General features: G+C 42.8%; 2 protein-coding genes across 5 annotated transcripts in view; one reads left to right on the plus strand and one right to left on the minus strand.

The window, feature by feature from the left end:
- arhgef12b (Rho guanine nucleotide exchange factor (GEF) 12b) overlaps positions 1–3,122 on the minus strand; it is a 30,074-nt gene extending 26,952 nt beyond the window's left edge. The window contains exon 1 of the mRNA XM_079171864.1: positions 2,864–3,122. Within this exon, the coding sequence (XP_079027990.1) occupies positions 2,864–2,892 (29 nt within the window). The 5' untranslated portion in view covers positions 2,893–3,122. The remainder of the gene's footprint in view (positions 1–2,863) is intronic.
- Positions 3,123–4,514: 1,392 nt separating this feature from the next.
- emsy (EMSY transcriptional repressor, BRCA2 interacting) lies at positions 4,515–18,493 on the plus strand. Of its 4 annotated transcripts, XR_013767344.1 has the most exons (22): positions 4,515–4,708; positions 5,807–5,915; positions 6,027–6,126; positions 6,224–6,298; positions 6,585–6,760; positions 6,922–7,077; positions 7,427–7,686; positions 7,809–8,034; positions 8,312–8,512; positions 9,037–9,186; positions 9,284–9,457; positions 9,542–9,678; positions 10,182–10,220; positions 10,806–10,979; positions 13,013–13,235; positions 13,317–13,484; positions 14,138–14,290; positions 14,556–14,707; positions 15,508–16,071; positions 16,665–17,075; positions 17,549–17,775; positions 17,855–18,493. XR_013767344.1 is itself a non-coding variant. In XM_079172348.1 (21 exons), exons 2-21 carry the CDS (start codon positions 5,810–5,812, stop codon positions 17,723–17,725), a joined length of 3,822 nt encoding a protein of 1,273 aa, XP_079028474.1. In that variant the 5' UTR covers positions 4,515–4,708; positions 5,807–5,809; the 3' UTR covers positions 17,726–18,493. The 4 variants fall into 4 exon arrangements, 3 of the variants coding, with proteins under 3 accessions (XP_079028474.1, XP_079028475.1, XP_079028476.1); XM_079172348.1 differs by having other exon boundaries at positions 17,549–18,493; XM_079172349.1 differs by having other exon boundaries at positions 17,561–18,493.
- Positions 18,494–19,244: the final 751 nt, after the last annotated feature.

A 19,244-nucleotide genomic window follows, 5' to 3' on the forward strand; every position in this document is an offset into this window, starting at 1 on the left:
AGCTGCTCACACTGAATTCTTCTCACCGAGAAACCCTTGAACAACGTCCAGGAAGTGACCTCACCACTGCTGGAGCTGGCACAAATGTTGCCGGGCAACTGAAACCCTTTTAGTAGTACAGGCTTCAGCAGTGGTGGAAAGTACTAGTGAGTACTGTATTTAAGTACAAGTTTGAGGTTCTTCTACTTCGCTCAGCCAACAAGTGCTCTAACTTTATTTGTACTTTTAGTGAAGACTTTTACTTGTGACAAAGTATTTTTACAGAACTGTTTTGCTACTTTTACTTCATTAAAAGATATAAGTACTTCTTCCACCTCAGTAAGTAGCTTCAGTAACAACCTTTAAATCCACAGATAAGCGTGTTTAGATAATAAAACAAAATCACCAGGACGCATAAGAGCAAAGCTTCAGGATGAACCTGAGAGAAGTCTGCACAGGAGGGACGTCTCTCAGAGACGACGTATAAGAAAAGCAGCATGAAAAGAGATTCACATTCAAAGTCAACTCATTTGCAAGAAAAACAATTGTACTGAGATGCAGACAGCAGTACTTCAGACACAGTGCAGTGTGTTAGAAGTACATTGAACACGTCCTTCTACAGATTGGGTTCAGTCCACGTGGTCAATAAATATACATATGATGTGATGAATAGCTGCCATGTTTGTCTGTTGGTGAGTGCAGGCGGTACACAGCGGTGGAAGAAGTACTCGCATCTTTAACTTAAAGTAGTAAAAGTAGCAACAGCCCGATGTACAAATACTGTTAAAAGTCTTACATTCAAAAGTTGAGTGAAGTAAACATTTGAAGTCATTAATGTCAAAATATACTTTAAGTACCAAAAGTAAAAGTACTTATTATGCAGAATAATATATATATATTATAATATAATAGTGGATTATAATTATTGATGCATTATGGTGAAGGTACATGTGGGGATAATTTAACTTCTTTATACACTGCTAGCTTGTTAATTTCCCCCTTTAATGTATCTTATCTTAATATATAATATTACAATAAAATATCGTATTAGCTGCTTATATTTTATATTATTGAACTGAATGTGCAAAGTAACTAAAGTTATCACATAAATGATGTGAATATTTGCATCTAAATTGAAGTGAAGTAGACGCATAAAGTACAGTAGCTTAATATTCAAGTACAAGTACCTCAAAATTGAACTCAAGTGCAGTACTTTAGTACTACGATAACTGAACAGTATTATTCATTTACTTTTGCAAAAATCATTCTGTGATTGTTCAACAAAGTCATGTTGTCAAATTAATGTTTACAAGCAAGCTGTAAATAAATGAAGAAGTCACATCTTGTGATGATTCCATTTTCGTTAAATACTTATTTTTCCTCAATTAAATAAAAAAAAAAAAAACTAAATACAACCGTCACATGTCACAGCAAATCTAACAAATCTGACCTGAGGTCTACAACTCTGCAGAAATATCTGTGAAATCCATTTTAGGATAGATTTCCTCTTTAAATCCGAGCTTTGGCGTGTGTGTGTGTGTGTGTGTGTGTGTGTGTGTGTGTGTGTGTGTGTGTGTGTGTGTGTGTGTGTGTGTGTGTGTGTGTGTGTGTGTGTGTCATGCTTTCCACCTCCACCGTCTGTTTTAACTGTATATGGTCTTTATGTGGAATTTGTGATGGAAACATTAGAGAAGCAAAAGCTCCACAGAACGGAGGGCCGGTCTTGTTAAAAAGCAGGCGAGCGGCTCGGCCCTCTCTGAAGGCTGAAGGTCAAGAAATCAAATGACTTTGTTTGACTTTCCGAGGCAGTCATGTGTTGCCTTTGTTTTGGCATTTCCTCAGAGGAAACTCCTGATTACCGAGTGTAAAGATACACAAGTGACTGATGTGGAGCGGAATCTCTGAAAAGCTGAAAAGTCAACCATTAACTACTCACCTCAAACGGTTCTTACACCAACAAACTGTGGAGCCGCAGCACTTCGTCAGACTCGTTAATACATGTTAGTTTGTTCTGTGATCAATAAACGGGGAAGTCACATGATCGAGTAATCAATTTGCATTTAATGTGACCGCATGTCTTGTTGACTCATGGATTGAAAAACACAGCTCACATCATGTGACTCTGAAGCAGAGTGGCATCAAAGAACCCCCCTAGGATCCTCTGTGGGACTGTAATGTGTAGGAACCTCTAACATTAAGTGACCTTTTAGGGGCCACAGGTCAAGAATGAATCAGTCCAGGAAAATGCCCCCTGCTGGCTGGGGAGGGGATCTTGTCATCATGAGGGGGGGAAGAGTGGAAAGACCAAGCCCCGTTCTGCTTTGTATTGTATAGAGAGCCCTCTTCATGAACTCCGTTGGGAAATCTGTCAATTTTAACTTCTCTAGTTTCCTCAGATGAGACGTCAAAGTTAGAATATAAATTAAGAGCTCACATGAATTATTAAAGGCTTTAAACAAGTTCGGCGTACATTTGCTATATCAAGTACCTTTAAATGTACTTAAACTAAACTTTATTTATATTCCCCACCAGTCCCAGAGGCCATCCTGTCCCACAACAATGCGCCGTGAAGAGGCCATGCTAAATTAAAAAAGAAGAATGCTTTGTTGGTTTTTGTTCAATCATTTCATTGCCGAATTTACCAAAATGTCAAACTAAATGGTAAAAGCTCGTATGTTACGTTCAGCTGGTTGTGTGTGTTATGCAACGAGTAAGAAAACCTTCAATCGTGAGTTTTGTAAATGGAGTTCGGCGTGATGCACTCAGCTGTTTTCCATGAATTAACCCATTCAGAAAACCATTTCAACTCGATGCATCGTGTGTAGAATGTGCTTTAAAACAGACGAAGAAGAAGCATTAGGGAGGAAAGGTTCCTTCAGCCTACCTGTCAGTGAGTGTGGACTGTGCACTCATTGGGGCTTCACTTGCAAGAGTTTTCCGACGACTTCATCCAAATAACATTTTCATGATATCCTCCGAGTCTTATTAATTAAATCGGCTCCTTTACTTTGTGTCCGAACATATCCAGGAACCGTCGACGAGTCGTTATTTCCAGCATAAAGAGTTTTTAAAAAATCCCGTTAATCCACAGAGATGCAAGAAATAAAGAAAAGCGCTTCTTTTGTATCGTTTGGTGTGAATGTGTTTCGTTAATCAGCCGCTGTCTGCATCAGCAGAGACATCTGGAAAACACTCAACTTCTGCTCGCTTTGAAAAAGTTTCCCCTAAAAAGTTTCTCAGATTTCCTCCAAATCCAAGTAGAGGATGTCTCTATGTTGCTGAGGAAATACTTCCATGATGAATATATATTTATATATATTTCAGAGTACCCGGGGTTAGAATAACGTTAAACTTTGGCTGCTAAATCCAAAATGAACGTCCAGAGTCCAGTTTCATAGCATCCTCCTCCTCCAGGTCTGCTCACTTTAATCCTCTTAATGTGGACGAGTGTCTGGGATCTTCTTCTTTTTTTTTGCTCCAAAGTGATGATGCAAAATGGAAAAAAAGGAAATGCTTTGTTTCCCCCCCCTCCCCAAAAAAAAGAGTCAAAAAGAGGAGGACAAACCCACCTTCCATTCCGTTGCGTTCACGAGCTCCTCGTACTTCGCTAAACTGTCAGATTTAAAAGCATTGATGTGGTTTTATTTGGACTTTTACTCGCTGTTAAACAGTGGTGGAAAGTCATTAGGAGCACTTACTTCATTACAATGTTGAGGGTACTTGTAAACATTGTACTTTTTACTTTTCAGACTAAGATTTTACAATAAAAACCTCAAATTGTATGCATTGTTAAAAAATAAACCAGTTGTTTCCAATCTGTTTAGGTTGCAGCCTGTCATGTTTCAGATGTCTATGAGTTGTTTCACATGCAAAGTACCAGAGGGACACAATTGACATAAAATAAAATAAATTAAAAAGCAGGTGATGCTCACAGGCGTACACATCTGCACAGCTCAATAATTAAGATAAATTAATTAAATTATGAAGAGAACATCAACCAGCACAGGCTGTTAAGTTTGTAAAGTTTCTGAGGGATATTTGGGTTTGACTCTAAACTGCTTAAGGAGCTGTGGAGGCTTTGTGTATAAAGTGTGGTCCTATACTTTTGACTATTGATAGATAGATAGATAGATAGATAGATAGATAGATAGATAGATAGATAGATAGATAGATAGATAGATAGATAGATACTTTATTAATCCCGCTAGTGGACATTTTTTCGCTACAGCAGCATTTATGGTAAAGATAAAGCAGTAAAAATAGAGTAAAAAATATTAAATAAAAAAAGTAAATAAAAAAATGCTTTTATTCAGTGTCTAATCAATATTTTAGTTGTTTGTGTTTAATTACACATTTAACATACAGTATATTTGTTTGTTTTTGTGATTCTCATTTTTTATTTGGCTGCATTAATAAAGTAGTCCATCTACTTTTCCACCTGTAGGTGGCAGCACTGCGCCGGTCGAGAAGAAGATGCCTCTCGTGTCTAAATATAACAAACGAAGAAGAAGAAAGCTCATCCATCCACAGGCCAGCAGCAGCTAGCTTAGCAGACAACGTAAACACTAGAACATCTTTAGCTAGACTGAGCCATTTTATGACAGTTTAGCTTTTGCTTTCTTAAAGAATAACTACACGATGTGGTTGTTTAGCTAAACGTCTTTTGGTGCGCCATGTTTGTTTGGATCTAGAAATATCAAAAGCCTTGGAGTTGTCCTGCTAACGAACGGTAAGACGTTGATTTAGCTAAGCTAAGATACCATTTAAAAGGTTTTTTAACGTCTCAATGTTGGAGGATTGGCCCGAAAACATCTCACGCCTTGCTCTGAATATTCTAGTCATATATTTTAACGTTATTTTGCCTATTTTACGGGAGGGAATTTAATGAAAACCCAATTTTTCCCGTTGTGTTGACAGAATTTGACCGAGAAGTATAACAGCTAACGGTAAATGTTTCCTCGTTTGTCCGTTAATCTCGGAACCTGGTAGCACAAACGCATAGTTTTGTAATTATTATCTTTTACTTTCTTCAGCACATTAGTCGTTCTTCTAAGCAGCATTTGTATGAAACAAAATCTCCCTTTTTTGTGTGTTTGGCCTTTTACGCCCAGTGTTGATTGTAGTTACTGGGATGTCCAGTAGGGGGCGGTACTGGTCAGTGTCAACAGTTAGAAAGTTAAGACTTTATTATTATAGATGTGAGTCACAGCCTGGTGAATTATAATCTGGAACAAGGATCCTGTCCTGGCTCAAATTAAACTGCTGGATTTGTAAATGAAGTTTAGCATCATCTCTTTAAAGTCTGGTGTCATTCTGATTTGTTTTTTTGTTCGTGTTGTCATCAAATACCATGTTTAGTTCAAAACCAACACTGAACTGATTCTTCTAATTGTCGTAGTATTTATTATTGCACTTAATATTAATCTGATGTACAAAACTGTCTCCTACTAATGCAGTGTTTACTCCTGTGTTTGAGTACCATTGGCTTTAAACTCAATGCTCAGCTTTATTATTTGAAAATTGTATTTTTTGTTTCTTAAAGAAGTCGTAGTGTGATAGTCGGACGAACACATTGTTGGTTTTGGTCTTTTCTTGGGATTTGGAGACAGTATGAACATTCTGAGTTAACACCAGCTGTTTTATTTAACTACTTCCTGGTTCTTGTTGATAGTTTTTGATTTGTTTACTTTCCCAAGAAGATCCTATTGATACCATCAAGATGATTTTTTTTTAACATAATTTATTTTAAATAAACAACTCTTGGAGCAGGACAGTTTGAGAGAACTTGTTTTCTAATCTTTCTTTATCTTGTTTCCTCTCCACTCAGCTCATGATTCAGCTGGAGAAACCAGTGCTGACTGGAACCATGCCGGTGGTGTGGCCCACCATCCTGGACCTGGGCCGGGATGAGTGCAAGAGAATCCTCCGAAAACTCGGTACGGTCATGCGATTCAAAAATAAATGTGTGGAGGAACATCGCTGTAAAAAGAGCATTTTTACATCTTAATCAGGCCAATAAATTCATTTACCTGATTTCTGTTTCTCAGAGCTGGAGGCTTACGCTGGTGTGATCAGTGCCCTGCGAGCTCAAGGAGACCTGACCAAGGACAAGAAGGATTTACTGGGAGAACTCACTAAAATCCTCGGGTAAGTGTTTCCTACACATTCTAAAAGTTGACGACCGAGAGAGAAACGATTTATCAGACTTACTTACTTTATTTTAAATATCATTTTGTCCCCCCAGTATCTCAACAGAGCGCCATCGCGCAGAAGTCCGCAGGGCTGTGAACGATGAGCGCCTCACCACCATCGCATACCAGTAAGTGTGTAACCGGCCATGTAGGGGAGTCCTTCGTCATGTGCGGTAGCCCACAGTATGTGGAGCAATATGGCAAAACAAGCAGATGTATGTACTTTATGGATCCACTTTTCAGCAACAATGAGCAGATAAAACGGCGTCTTCATCAGTTCAGAAATCAAACTTTTCATCTGTTTTGATCCGCATGCTTCTCTGACCATGCAGATCTTTTTATTGTGAATTTGGCTCACCATTGCATACTGGGAATTGTAGTTCTAAAAACTAACATCTCATGACTCTTTTACAGTATGTCGGGTCCAAACAGCTCGTCCGAGTGGTCCATCGAGGGACGCCGACTCGTCCCCCTGATGCCGAGGCTCGTCCCTCAGACGGCGTTCACCGTGACTGCCAACGCTGTGGCCAGTGCCACGGCCAATCAGAACGCCTCCCTTCTGTTGCCGGCAGAAACGGGAAACAAAGAAGGTTTGGCCAGCATCACTTTGCATTCGACAAAAGCCACACTCACATGGAATCAGGACGGAAATAAGATTATTTTTGCGTCTAATATTTCATGTAATGCTAAGTCATCTTTTTCTTAACATTCTATTGCACTTTCTTGCAAATGTTTGATCTCCCTCCTGCAGTGGTTGTGTGTTACTCCTACACGAGCACCACCGGCACCTCCACCAGCGCGACAGCGACCAGCGGCGCCATCGGAGCGACTGTGAAATCCCCCCGACCGCCCAGTCCTTCCTCCAACGTGGTGGTGCTGCCCAGCGGGAGCACCGTCTATGTGAAAAGTGAGCGTCGTCGCATCAATTTCAACTTCTTTTGCTCTGCAGAGGCCCTTTAACACGTGTACTGATCCACCTATAGGGGGCGCTACAAGGCTGGTTTACCGATTACGAACAACAGAACAAAGCTAACCTTAAGCATGAATATAGTCTCTTTCTTTTTCCTTTAATTTCCTAAACACAGCGTCTCGTAGGATTTGTTGGATTGAATTTGAGAATTTTACACAAGCATGTGCTGCCAATGTGTTAAACAGCTGGTATGATGTTTACTACACCAATTTAATTAATGGATAAGACATAACTGCCGTCATCCCAGCGACATCCTGACTCTCCGTCCTCCGTTCCCCCCCCCCAGGCGTGAGCTGCTCCGACGAGGACGAGAAGCCTCGCAAGCGCCGGCGGACGAACTCGTCCAGCTCGTCGCCGGTGATGCTGAAGGAGGTTTCTAAGGTGACGATGCCGCCGGTGTCCAAGAACATCACGGTGCCGCTGAGCAGCCCCAAGATGAGCAACATCATGCAGAGCATCGCCAACTCGCTGCCCCCCCACCTGTCCCCCGTCAAGATCACCTTCACCAAGCCCACCATCCAGAGCACCAACACCACCACGCAGAAGGTGAGTGACGTCTCTCTCCACCAGAGGTTCCCAACCTCTTTTTCCTTGAAGCCCCACCTCCTTGTTTCTAAGAAAACCTGAACCCCCCCCCCCCCCCCCCCCAATCACTCTTCTTCATTCAGGTGATCATCGTGACGACTTCTCCCAGCTCCAACTTTGTGCCCAACATCCTGTCCAAGTCTCACGCTCACAACGCCGCTCTGTCCAAGCTGGTCTCCACCTCCATGCTGACCGCCGCCGCCCAGAAACAGACGGTGGTCTTCCCTGCCAGCGCTAGCACGGCAGCCAACACCGTCGCTGTGACCTCCGTGGTCTCCTCTACGCCGTCAGTGGTCATGTCAACAACATGTAGGGCCTTCCTCCACATTCTCACATTTTTAGGCTGTCATTTTATTCGTACTATTCGTACTTTGGATGTAACTTCTTCGGAGTGGTTTATGATAAACAAACATGTCAAAATAATCTGAATGACACTGTTTGGAAGAAACTGTACTTTACAGCAGATTACTGGTCACAGACTTTAACACACTCGCTCTTTTTGTGTCACTTTGCCAAACTTAGCTTTGTTAGCTTTGTTAGCTTTGTTAGCTTTGTTAGCGTCACAGTCCGGTGTTCACTGTTGCAGCTGCTTCAGCCGGAGTGAAGGTGGCTTCGGCCAGACTTCCTTCACCTAAGACCCTGGTGGGCACGCCGGCTCAGATCTTGGCCCAGTTCCCCAAACAGCAGTCCCCCAAACAGCTGCACCAGAGCTCAGCTATGGGAGTCTGCCAGACCACCAGCAGCTCAACGGGCTGCAAGCCCACCATTCAGATCAAACAAGAGTCCGGTGAGCTGCTTTCTTTATGTCGTTATGTCTTATTCTATTTCTATTTCTTTCTTTTTTGTTTCCCTTTTTAGTTTTTCTTGATCTCTTTCTCTCGTTGTCTCTTTTATTTTATCTTTCTTAATTCATTTTTTCTTTCTGTTTTCTTTTTGGTGTTTTTCTTTCTGTATTTCATTCTCCTTTTCTTATCTCTTCCTTTCTTTATTTTCATTTTTCTTTAGAATCGTGTCTCTTTATATCTTCGTATTTTCATTTCTTTCTCTTTATTTTTTTTCTCTGGAAGTTATAGCTGTATATTTAAAAGAACAGATTTAAAAGAGAATTTGTGCAAGCATATATATGTTGTATTCTGCTTTTTTATGGGCAAAATACGATTTTATTCTTGTTTTTATTTCTATATTTTCTGTTTTCTTGAACAAAACCACAAGAGACCTCAACATACTAGCGTAACATAATTCCTTCTACATTTTTTTTCAGCATATAAGTGTTTTCTCTTTGTACTAAATCAATGTATTGTTTGTTTACAGGAGTCAAGATAATCACTCAGCAGGTTCAGCCCAGTAAAATCCTGCCAAAGCCTTCGTCGGTGGGTTTGTCCAGCAGCAGCTCGTCTCCCATCATGGTCGTCAGCAGCAATGGAGCCATTATGACGACCAAACTGGTCACTCAGTCCACAGGTAAGTGATACGTGACTCGCCTGTACTCAACACAGTACTGAGGCTTTGATCCCCGGGCCTGGTTATTTAAATAGCAACACTGTATTTTTGTGTACAGCTTCCCAGGCCACCTACACCCGACCGACCGTGAGCTCCAGCCTCGGAGCCAGAATATCGGCCTCCAGCGGCGGGACCACCTACGTCAAGACCACCAGCGGCAGCATCATCACAGTGGTGCCCAAGTCTCTGGCCACGCTGGGCGGCAAGATCATCAGCAGTAACATCGTGTCCGGTGAGCCAATGAGGAGAGATCCACGTCGCCGTTATCTCACGTAATCTACAGAGTTTTAATAAATATATATTCCGTCTGCAACAGGCACGACGACGAAGATCACCACCATCCCCATGACCTCCAAGCCCAACGTCATCGTGGTTCAGAAAACCACGGGGAAAGGAGCGACCATCCAAGGGTTGCCCGGCAAGAATGTGGTCACCACGCTTTTAAATGCCGGGGTCAGTGAAACGCCTCTCTCTCTCTCTCTCTCTCTCTCTCAGCACTACGCTGGGCTCCAGGCTGACCGCTCTACTGGTGGCACTGGTGCTGCCAACGTTCTCCACTGGTCTGAGGCTGTGGTTGAGATGATTCATTAATCATCGGTGATCCCTCCGAAAAACGTTAAAATTGGCAAATTTTACAAAAATGGCAATTATTCACTCGTTCCAGCTTCTCAAATGTGAATATTTTCTATTTTTCAAACTCTTGATTTGTCAGATTGGTCGGACAAATCAAGACAACGGCACGATGAGCTCTGGAAAATGTACAGATCAAACGATTAATCAATTAAATGAGTAAACAATCAGACTCATAGTGCAAACGGTCATAAATACACGAATACATCTTTCAAATGATTCTGATGGCATAATTGTTTGTTAACGTTTTCTTGTGCAGTTTGTGTGTTGATTTGAGCCCATTCATTTCACTGTTGTGACGCTGTCTTTCTTGATACAACCACTAGGTGTTGCCAAAGTTTGAAACCTTCACATCCTACACAAAGGTCCTTTAAACATTTTATCAAATTACATTTCCTGAATTCAAGGTTTTAAAATGTTAAAAATACAGTACTGTGTTTCATTTGTGTTCTTAAAGAAAAATTCTAATTTGAGTTGATTTGAGAGTGAAATGTTCAGATTGATATCACTCGTATATCCGTTTGTTAGACATGAAGCTACATCCAGTTAGCTTAGCTTAGCACAAAGACTGGAAACGGGGAAACAGCTAGCATTGAGTGTCAAGATGTAGAACTGTTAGAAAATAACATAGCGACTTAGATGTAGGGCTGCAACTAGCGATTGTTTTCACTGTCAATTAATCTGTTGATTATCTTCTTGATTTATTAAGTAGTTTTTTGTTTTGTTTAAATGATAAAAAAATGTCCATCAGTGATTCACAAAGCCCAAGATGGCCACCTCACAACTCAAGGATATTCAGTTTGTTGTCGCAGAGGAGCAATGACGCGAGAATATTCAAGTAATCGATTAATCGTTGCAGCTCTACTTTGTTGCACATGAGTATTTTAACTGTGGATTTCTCTCTCATTTGTCGTCATGACATGTTGTAATGAACTGTGTGTGCGCTTCAGGGTGAGAAAGGCCTGCAGGCTGTTCAGGGCACCAAACCGGCCATCATCACAGCCTCCAGACCCATCACCAAGATGATCGTCACCCAGCCCAAAGGCATGAGCTCCGGGTCCCAGACCACCGCCACCAAGATCATCCCGACCAAGATCGTCTACGGCCAGCAGGGCAAGACACAGGTGAGGCGCCGCCAGCTCGTCACACGTTTCTGTTTCTGTAAATATTCTATTTTAATATTCTTCTTTATAGTGGCTTTAAGGCTCATCATTAGACCCTGGTTAACCACATTCAAATGGGGTAATCGTACGATATTCACATGACCTCAAGTAACCACAAGTATGCTGAACACAGAAGAGCAGTTTTAGACTTCTTCTTCTCTCATCTGGGTAATGCTTGACATTTTCCGGGGGAAGTTAGATCTTTGGTCATTAAAACAAACATACATTTGAATTGAGAGAAAAATCCCCAATTCTTCGGGCGCACAGATGGATAGCGGGGCTTTGACTCTGACCTTTTTCCTCTTCCTCCATTTACTTCCCCTCATTCAGAGAGAGAGAAATGAGTCTTCCTCTAAATGTTGTCTTTGACTGACGGCAACTTAATCTGCTGCTCTTTCAGGTTCAAACAGCTGCAGACTGCAGCGCTCGTCTCCTGTAACCGATCATGTTTCTATTATATTAAAGCTGCATGGATTGGAGCGAGTTTTAAACACAGCGTTTACTTCAGGGAGGTACCCGAATCAGAAGATTTGGATTCGAAGCGTATTTGGCTGTTCAATACGAACATTTGATTATTTCTAACATATTTTTTCATATTGTCTATATGGCAATTTCAGAAATCCATTGGCAAGAGTTCGATGATTTTAAATTTGGGGTCAAGTGTCTTGAAGACGAGCCACTCAAATTGTTGACTAGAGCATATGTTTATCATAGATCTGACTTGGTCACATGAGGGGAAACTCCCAATCCGCTATATTTGGTTTGATTTAGTATTTTATTTGTATTCTATAATCGGCGCCCTCGTCAGAAGCTACTGTATAATGAAACCGACCGCTGTAGGCGTTGTTTTCAGTTCCTGGGGATTTTTTTCTGCCGTTTTAAAAAGTTAAAACAAGATTAGTTCTGTAGAAATTCATATTTCTGACAACAACAATGCCTCATATGAGGGTTTGACATTATATGTTGTGACCTAAAGAAGAAACGCCCACTGAGAAGAGAGAACTGAAGAGATGATTATCTACCCAGACATTTCTTTTTAAGGCTTTTTGGGGAATTTCAGTTCAACACACAGGTGTCAGATAGTTAGAGGGTAAACCCCATCGTGCTAATGTCCAGGTGTTTTGTTTATTTCCTTCATACACTTGAAGCAGTGAGGGATGAAGGAAAACAGTGAGCTCTATCTATAATAAAGCATCTTATCATGAATAAAATACTAAATTACTGCAACAAGATTCTGCTGCTGAAACGGTACGTTGTACTTTCAATATCTATCACATCACTTTAGTCTAAATTTAGCCTGAATTCACTTTCTGTTTAGTCATCAAGAGGAAACGGAGGTCAGAGAGTCAGCCGTACTGTACAGTAGAAGGTTTCTTCCTTATTTGTCTCCTTGTTAAAGGGGTTTTTTGGGGGAGTTTTTCATGTACGTGAGGGTCCCGGGACGGAGGATGTAAAGCCCTGTGAGGCAAACTTGTGATTTTGAGCTATACAAAATACATTGAATTGAATATACAATACATACTGTATTCAACACCCACAGTGATGATCTGCAGTGTAGTTTCAGTAAAAACCACAAGCTAGATCCACCAAAACGACGACAATCTAAAAATCACGTCACAAAAAACGTCATATTCGGTACTAAAGTTACTACTTTCCAGTGACAAAAAACGACTTGACTCGTTTACATTCATGACCGGCTTACTGACAGCAAAGCAGACGGAAATATGACGAAGTCACTGACGGCAACGACTCGGAAACTTGTATTAACGTCATCACGCCTCCCACCAACCCGAGTCAGCTGTAAGTGGAATAAATATCCCTCAAAGTAACGATGGAAGCATCCAGCGTCTGCCCCTCCAAGTAGTGGTGGTGTGAATGCAAACCAACGCCTCATATGAAATAAATATATCACCCACTGTCTATATAGTCGACACATTCTGGATGCGAGCCGCTGCTTTACAGAACACTCTTGTGTTCCTTTGGTTTCCTTCCAGGTTCTCATCAAGCCGAAGCCAGTGTTCCAGACGGCGGTGGTGAGTGAACAGACCCGGCAGCTGGTCACCGAGGCGCTGCAGCACGTGACCCGCTCGGCAGAACTGGTGCAGGTTCAGGCTCAGGCTCAGGCTCAGGCTCAGGCTCAGGGTCTGGGTCACGACGGGTCCACGAAGGACGACTCCGGAAGCTTAGCGGGCGAGTCGTCCCACAGCAGCGCTCAAGGTAAAACTTCGAGAGACGAGAGATGATGCGGTCGGATGAATCGGCTGTAAATTACAGTTCGTCCCACGTTGTTTCCTGCAGAGCCTCAGCCTGTAGTGCATGTGGTGTCCTCCAGAGAGCATGATTGGACAGAGCAGGAAATATCAGTGGAGTCCAGCCCGACTATAATCTACCAGGAGGTGTCTGGCGGGGAATCCCAGTCCGCTACGTCCACCATCAAAGCCCTGCTGGAGCTTCAACAGACGACAGGTGAGCCTTTATGTCACGAAGAGACGTAAACGGGAAAGATGGGGGTAATTACGTCTGAGGCTTTGCTTCCACAATAAGCTTCACTGGGGCTTCAAACCTGTGGAACTGGGTCGATTAGTAGACAGGAAGTGAGAAAGATAAACCACGAAATACTTGAAGGTGTCATACATAAGAACTCCCATTTCAGAACTTCCAAGGACATTCCCCTCCTCCCGTCTCCTGATTGTAAAAATTCCCAAAAAGCGAAGAGAATGTGATTTATGAAACCAGAGCCGTTCAGCAGATCCACTTATTGACTGATGTGTCAACACCGTGTGATTTCTAGGTGACACTTAAAGTACTGTGAAGGATCATATAGTGGCCTTTACTTGAACATTAGTTATTTTATCATATGCTCCCGCTACAATTTCCTCCATATTTACAAGTTAAATTCAGTAAACTGTAAACGTTAAATCCTCAGTACAACAGATTTAACTGTAACGTTGTTGCCCCTCACTTATTGTGTCCATTGTCATTGTTTATGTTCATATATATTCTTTGATATATATTTATATTGTACAGAGTAGTTCAATGTTTATGTTTAGTTTCTCTGTTCTACTTTGTTGTCACCAATAAAGCTGATTCTGATTCTTGACCCTCCGCTCTCCCTCCAGTGAAGGAGAAAGCCGAGTCCAAACCCAGACACACCATCGACCTGAGCCAGATGGCGGTGCCCCTCCAGCTGAGCCAGGACAAGAAGCCCAGTCCAGAGTCCCCCAGACCCTCCACCTCAGAGGCTGAACCCAGCACCGAGTACCTCACAGCAGGTACACCTCTCCTGCGAAGAGAAACGCAACAGCATCGCATCGAAATAAAATATGAATCATTATTCCCAATTTCTTTTAACAAATACGTGACTGTGGCAGCCCTACTGAGCACTTCCTGTTTTTGGTTGGCAGCTTTATGACTTCAGAGGAACAAAGTAAACTTCAAACTAAAAACCTCAAATTTAACACTGAGGCACACAAAGCATGTTGTCTTTTTTTCCATTTGTTAATATTGTTTCGCCTGATTCTACTTCTGTGGTTAAAGGTAAAGTCAGCAGCAGAGTGGGCGTGGCCTCCGAGGACGACAACAACGTGGTCATGTCCTCCAGCCAGCAGCCGGGGAAGCCCTACAAAATCAGCAGCCAGGTTACCGTGGTAAACAAACCGGCAGCCGTGGCTTCACACGTCGGCCACATGGTGAGGACGCCGGGCGGATACTCTGGGAACTAAAGAGGAGTTTAAGTGGTTTTAGGACAAACTCATTGGCCAATAAGAGAACAAATATAGTAGCGTAAAAGTATAATGTTGGGTTGTTAGCTGGTCCATTTAGTTTGCATCTATTATTCTGGATTAAATGGTCAGTTAACCTAAACATTAAACCATCACTTATCATTATTAGTATTTAACCGAGCTAATAGTGCTGGGGTTTATGTTCCCGTGTTTAGAGACAATGGAGGTGACGGGACGTTTATTTGTGGTGCTCACAACCTTGAACAAAACATTCTGTGAGCGCCACAAACCACTCCGGATAATCCAGAGTACATCGTTAACAACTTTCACAGGAACTATTTGGGGAATTTGGCGAAAACATTGATTGGCTTTTTTTTCCCCAATTTACTTCACTGGCATTACTGAACCTGCAGTATTTAACCAAAGCATATAGTGTTGACTCTTGTCATATTGGATTTAAATATTTAAAAGCAACATTAAGCATATGTAACACATAAACAAAGTTATTTAAATTCCATATAATCGTTAAAATATATATTTTTTTCATTTACATTTAACAATTAAGAGTGAAAAGAGAAATAAATCATAAAATCATGACTCTAGTCACACTGGCCCCCAAGAGCTGGAAATAGTCCTCAACACTGACTAGTTTAACTGCACTCGTCATGGTGCATTCCTCTGCAGTGGCCCCCGTCAGCTCCACGAGGAGGAGGTTAAACATCTCCCTCCTCCTGATAACATGTCTCTTCTTTGTGGCTGTGTTCCAGCCCTCTGACAGCCACGGTAGAACCGAGGCCGTGTTAGAGGTGGGCGAGCTGGAAGGCGACACCTTGGACCCCCAAACGGGCTTGTTCTACCGCTCCAGCCAACCGGCTTCAGAGCCCACGAAGCAAACCGGCCACTCTGCAGCCGCTCGGCCAGAGGCCGAGCAGAGCCGCCTCACCTCCACCTCCGTGCAGCCGCCACCACCGCCGCCGCCACAACTACACAGCAAACCTCAAATCAACCAGCCTTCCTCTTCCTCCGCCTTCCCCTCCACTCTTCTTCTGACGAAGAAACTCCCAAAACTACGAGAGCAGATTCAGCCCAAACCCCAGGTCTTAACCACCCAGAGCCCCAAAGACAGACCGCCGGCTGCACCGGCCCAACCAGGGGCAAAGGTCACGAGTAACCCGGTCACGCCAACCAACAAGCCCCTGTTGACGCCGCAGCTGCCGAAGCTCCAGCAAGCACCCACGTCCCACCACAGACCTCTGCACACGCCCATGTCCCACCCGCCTCCACTGCAGGCGCACCACCCAGTCAGCACGGAGAAGACCACCTCCAGCCAGGTGAGTGCTTGTACACTGTCGACACTGCCAAGAGTAGAACATTTGGGGCATTTTGTTTGTTTTAATTTTAGCACAAAGGCATATTAGGTAACGTCTGTTCACATTGGAAAAGAACCACCCGAGGTAGAAATTCACGGCCAAACTTCTGTCAGTCATCTTTTTGAGTTTGTTTGGAGGCATGTGACCGAACCAGTATAGTGTGAAAGTGCCGGGGTTTTTCCTTCCTTCCTTCTTTCATTGTAAAAACGTAACAGAACCTTTTTGTCATGCTCACCTCGAACATGCCGCAGACCGATAAAGCAGCAACAAAGTGATTTATAGCTCTATTAATGCTGGTTACTTACTGACTCAGTAATACAAATAGTTGTTGGTTTCAGGCTTAATATTTTACTTTGCAGCTATTTAAATCTCTGTGAATGTAAATAAATCACAACAGTAATAGAACTGCAGCACTTTAAAGTCAGAGTGAAGTTACTTTGCTTTCTGCTACAGTGTTCGTATCTGATAAATCGTATTTCTACATTTGTGACTACAAAAGGGATGACCGTCGGAGTTTCCTCAAGTTCCATTTGTTTTTTTTATCTCCACCACAGCAGCCAATCATCACACAGAGCGCCACCGTCACCAAGATCACCTTCGGCGGCCCCCACCACACGTCGCAGGTCTTCAGCAGCGGCGAGGCCACCGCCAAGCTGATCCCAGAGTCCAGCTCCAGGTCCTCGGGGGACAAGCCCTCGGTGTCCTCGGACATCCTGAAGATCTCTATGATGGAGGCGGAGATCGACCCCAGCACAGAGCCCATGGTGGTGGACTCCTCCAGCGACTGCGGCCCTCTGGGTAAAGCCCTGGCGGTCCAGGCCGTGTCGGGCACGCTGGACTCGGGTCAGTTCATCAGCAGCTCCGGGGCCTCCGTGCACCATCACTCCCACAACAAGGCCCAGCAGTTCAGCTGCATGCAGGGCCTCAGCGCACAGAGGAGCAAAGAAGACCTGGAGGTCATCGAGGTGAGATGTTCAGGACTAATGTTCGTCATGAATCGCATCGATCGAGGTACAGACGGGTTTGTCTGTCACATATTAAGATATTTTTATGAGTCGGGCATCACAGTCCGTGTTTCCAATCACATTTGTTCTCAAGCTGTATGGAAACAGAAATATGATACTACTTTTTTAACTGCTAAAACATTTTTAAACTCTCTTTAGGTGGTTTTTCTCTTTGTCGGAAAAAGAGTTGATGCACTGAATGGGTTCTGACGTAATGAACATTTAACTCGCATGACTGAGCCAGATATTCCCGTAACGTGTGAATGCTCGTCTTCGCATTAAAGAAATTCACTTTAAATTCGCTAGAAACACGGTTATTGTGAAGGAGACGGTTGTGTTTAAAATAAATATGTTTTGATAAATCTCTTTCTTTAATGGGACAGGATACATTTTGTTATCTTTGACTGAAACCCAAATGTGACTAACGCATGCAGGTGATTCCTCAGTATTCCATCCTGCCGGACTCCAGCCAGTCCAACGTGGTGGTGGAGCCCAGCGGCTTCCTGGAGATCACCAACTACACCAGCCAGCAGCTGGAGGAGGACAGCCCCATGGAGCAGGAGGTGGACAGCAGCAACGACGAGGCCACGGCAGCCGGTGACCAACCGTAGAGCCTCCGGTGGACAAAGACTTTATGGCTGTCTGGTGCAAGAGCAAAAATGTAAAATATTTGTTTGTTCATAAGAAGTACTTGTTTTCCTCACCACAACTAATGGCACATGTGTTTTTTTTATTGCCAGTGAGGAGCGCTGGGATTGTAAAATGAGGGAGCGAGGTGAAAGGATTAGTTTTAGTGCAGTTGGAAAAACAGCCACTCCAAACAAACCTTCCAGGACAGTTGCACATCCATGAAATTGATTATTTTGGCAGTTTTGGCTCTGGTCATTTCAGCAACATACAGCCGGATCAAACCCACCGCAGTCCTGCATTCATGTCGATCGTCCAGAGTATTTCAAATACATGTTCCCCAATTTAGTGTACAAAGCGACGCTCCCGTCGGTGGACTGAATCTGAAGGCTTTTCTACCAGATGAACAGTGTTTTTTCTTTGCAGCTTTTTAACAGTGAAATCTCGTAAAATGCTTCTGGGATTTTAAGAACAAAGCTGGAGCAGATTGAAGGAACATAAACCAGACGAGCGCCCTGGAGGAAGGATACCATGTGTGTTACTGTTCATTGTAACTGATGTAATGTAAAAAGAAACGTACCTTTCTTTGTAAGATATATTCTGCAGTTTAAAACGTTGCTGTGAGAATTTCCCCGAGTATGCATCTGCTTCTGCATAGTGTGTTTTAAACTATGCATTTATTTTATACCTTTTCAAACTAGATGACTAGTTGAGAGAAATCATTTAATCTGCACATTAAATCCGCTGAGTAGAACGTGTCAGTTTACAGTTTTATTGGTCACCAACGAAATTAGCTGTTGGATGTAGAAAGACAACATGAGGGATTAACAGTGTAATGCTGTGTTCACGTCATTCAGAGTAATAATTTGTGTCCGATATTTCCACACAAAAAGCTACGCTGACTCCTTTACCCTCCAATTCCATAATTTACCTGAGCTGGCAGCTAACAGCTAACCGTGATAGAGCTAAAGGTGCGTTCACACCAAACTCCAAACGAACCAACTACGCCATTTATTCCCGCCATCAACCATGGAAGAAATAACCCAAAATGAACTGATTTTGCTGTGATTTAACTGCAATAAACGGACATAAAAAAAGATACTGAAATAACTACGTAATGATGCTGATTTGTAAAAAGTTTGAATTCATGTTTAGTTAGTTCTCTCCGCAAGACGACAAGCAAATAACTTTTCAAATACTTGTTTTCTCGATGGAGCTCGGATCTATCGGTGCTATTCTATGCTAACATTGTAGCAGCTCCATCAACACTCAAAATAACTTTTTCCTTATGTGTACCATGTGGTTTACACACATTTATACACATAGTTTCGCGTTACTCGCGTCTGTGCGTCGACTTTATCTTAATCTACTCGCGCAGCGTTTGGTGTGAACACGGCTTAACACTTGACCTGAGCTTGAACTGAAGTGTGATTTATGCCTGAAGCGTCCGCTATGTGAACAAAGCCCAGAGAAGCTCTGATTACCACACACACACACACACAC

The sequence above is a fragment of the Pholis gunnellus genome (genome assembly GCF_910591455.1).
Source record: "Pholis gunnellus genome assembly, chromosome: 13".
Classification (NCBI taxonomy): Eukaryota; Metazoa; Chordata; class Actinopteri; order Perciformes; family Pholidae; genus Pholis; species Pholis gunnellus.

Coding starts and splice junctions, on each gene's coding strand:
- emsy (XM_079172348.1), top strand. CDS start 5,810: ATGATTCAGCTGGAGAAACCAGTGCTGACTGGAACCATGCCGGTGGTG. Junction 7,078..7,426: donor GAGCACCGTCTATGTGAAAA/GTGAGCGTCGTC, acceptor CCCCCCCCCCAG/GCGTGAGCTGCTCCGACGAG. Junction 9,458..9,541: donor CAGCAGTAACATCGTGTCCG/GTGAGCCAATGA, acceptor CGTCTGCAACAG/GCACGACGACGAAGATCACC.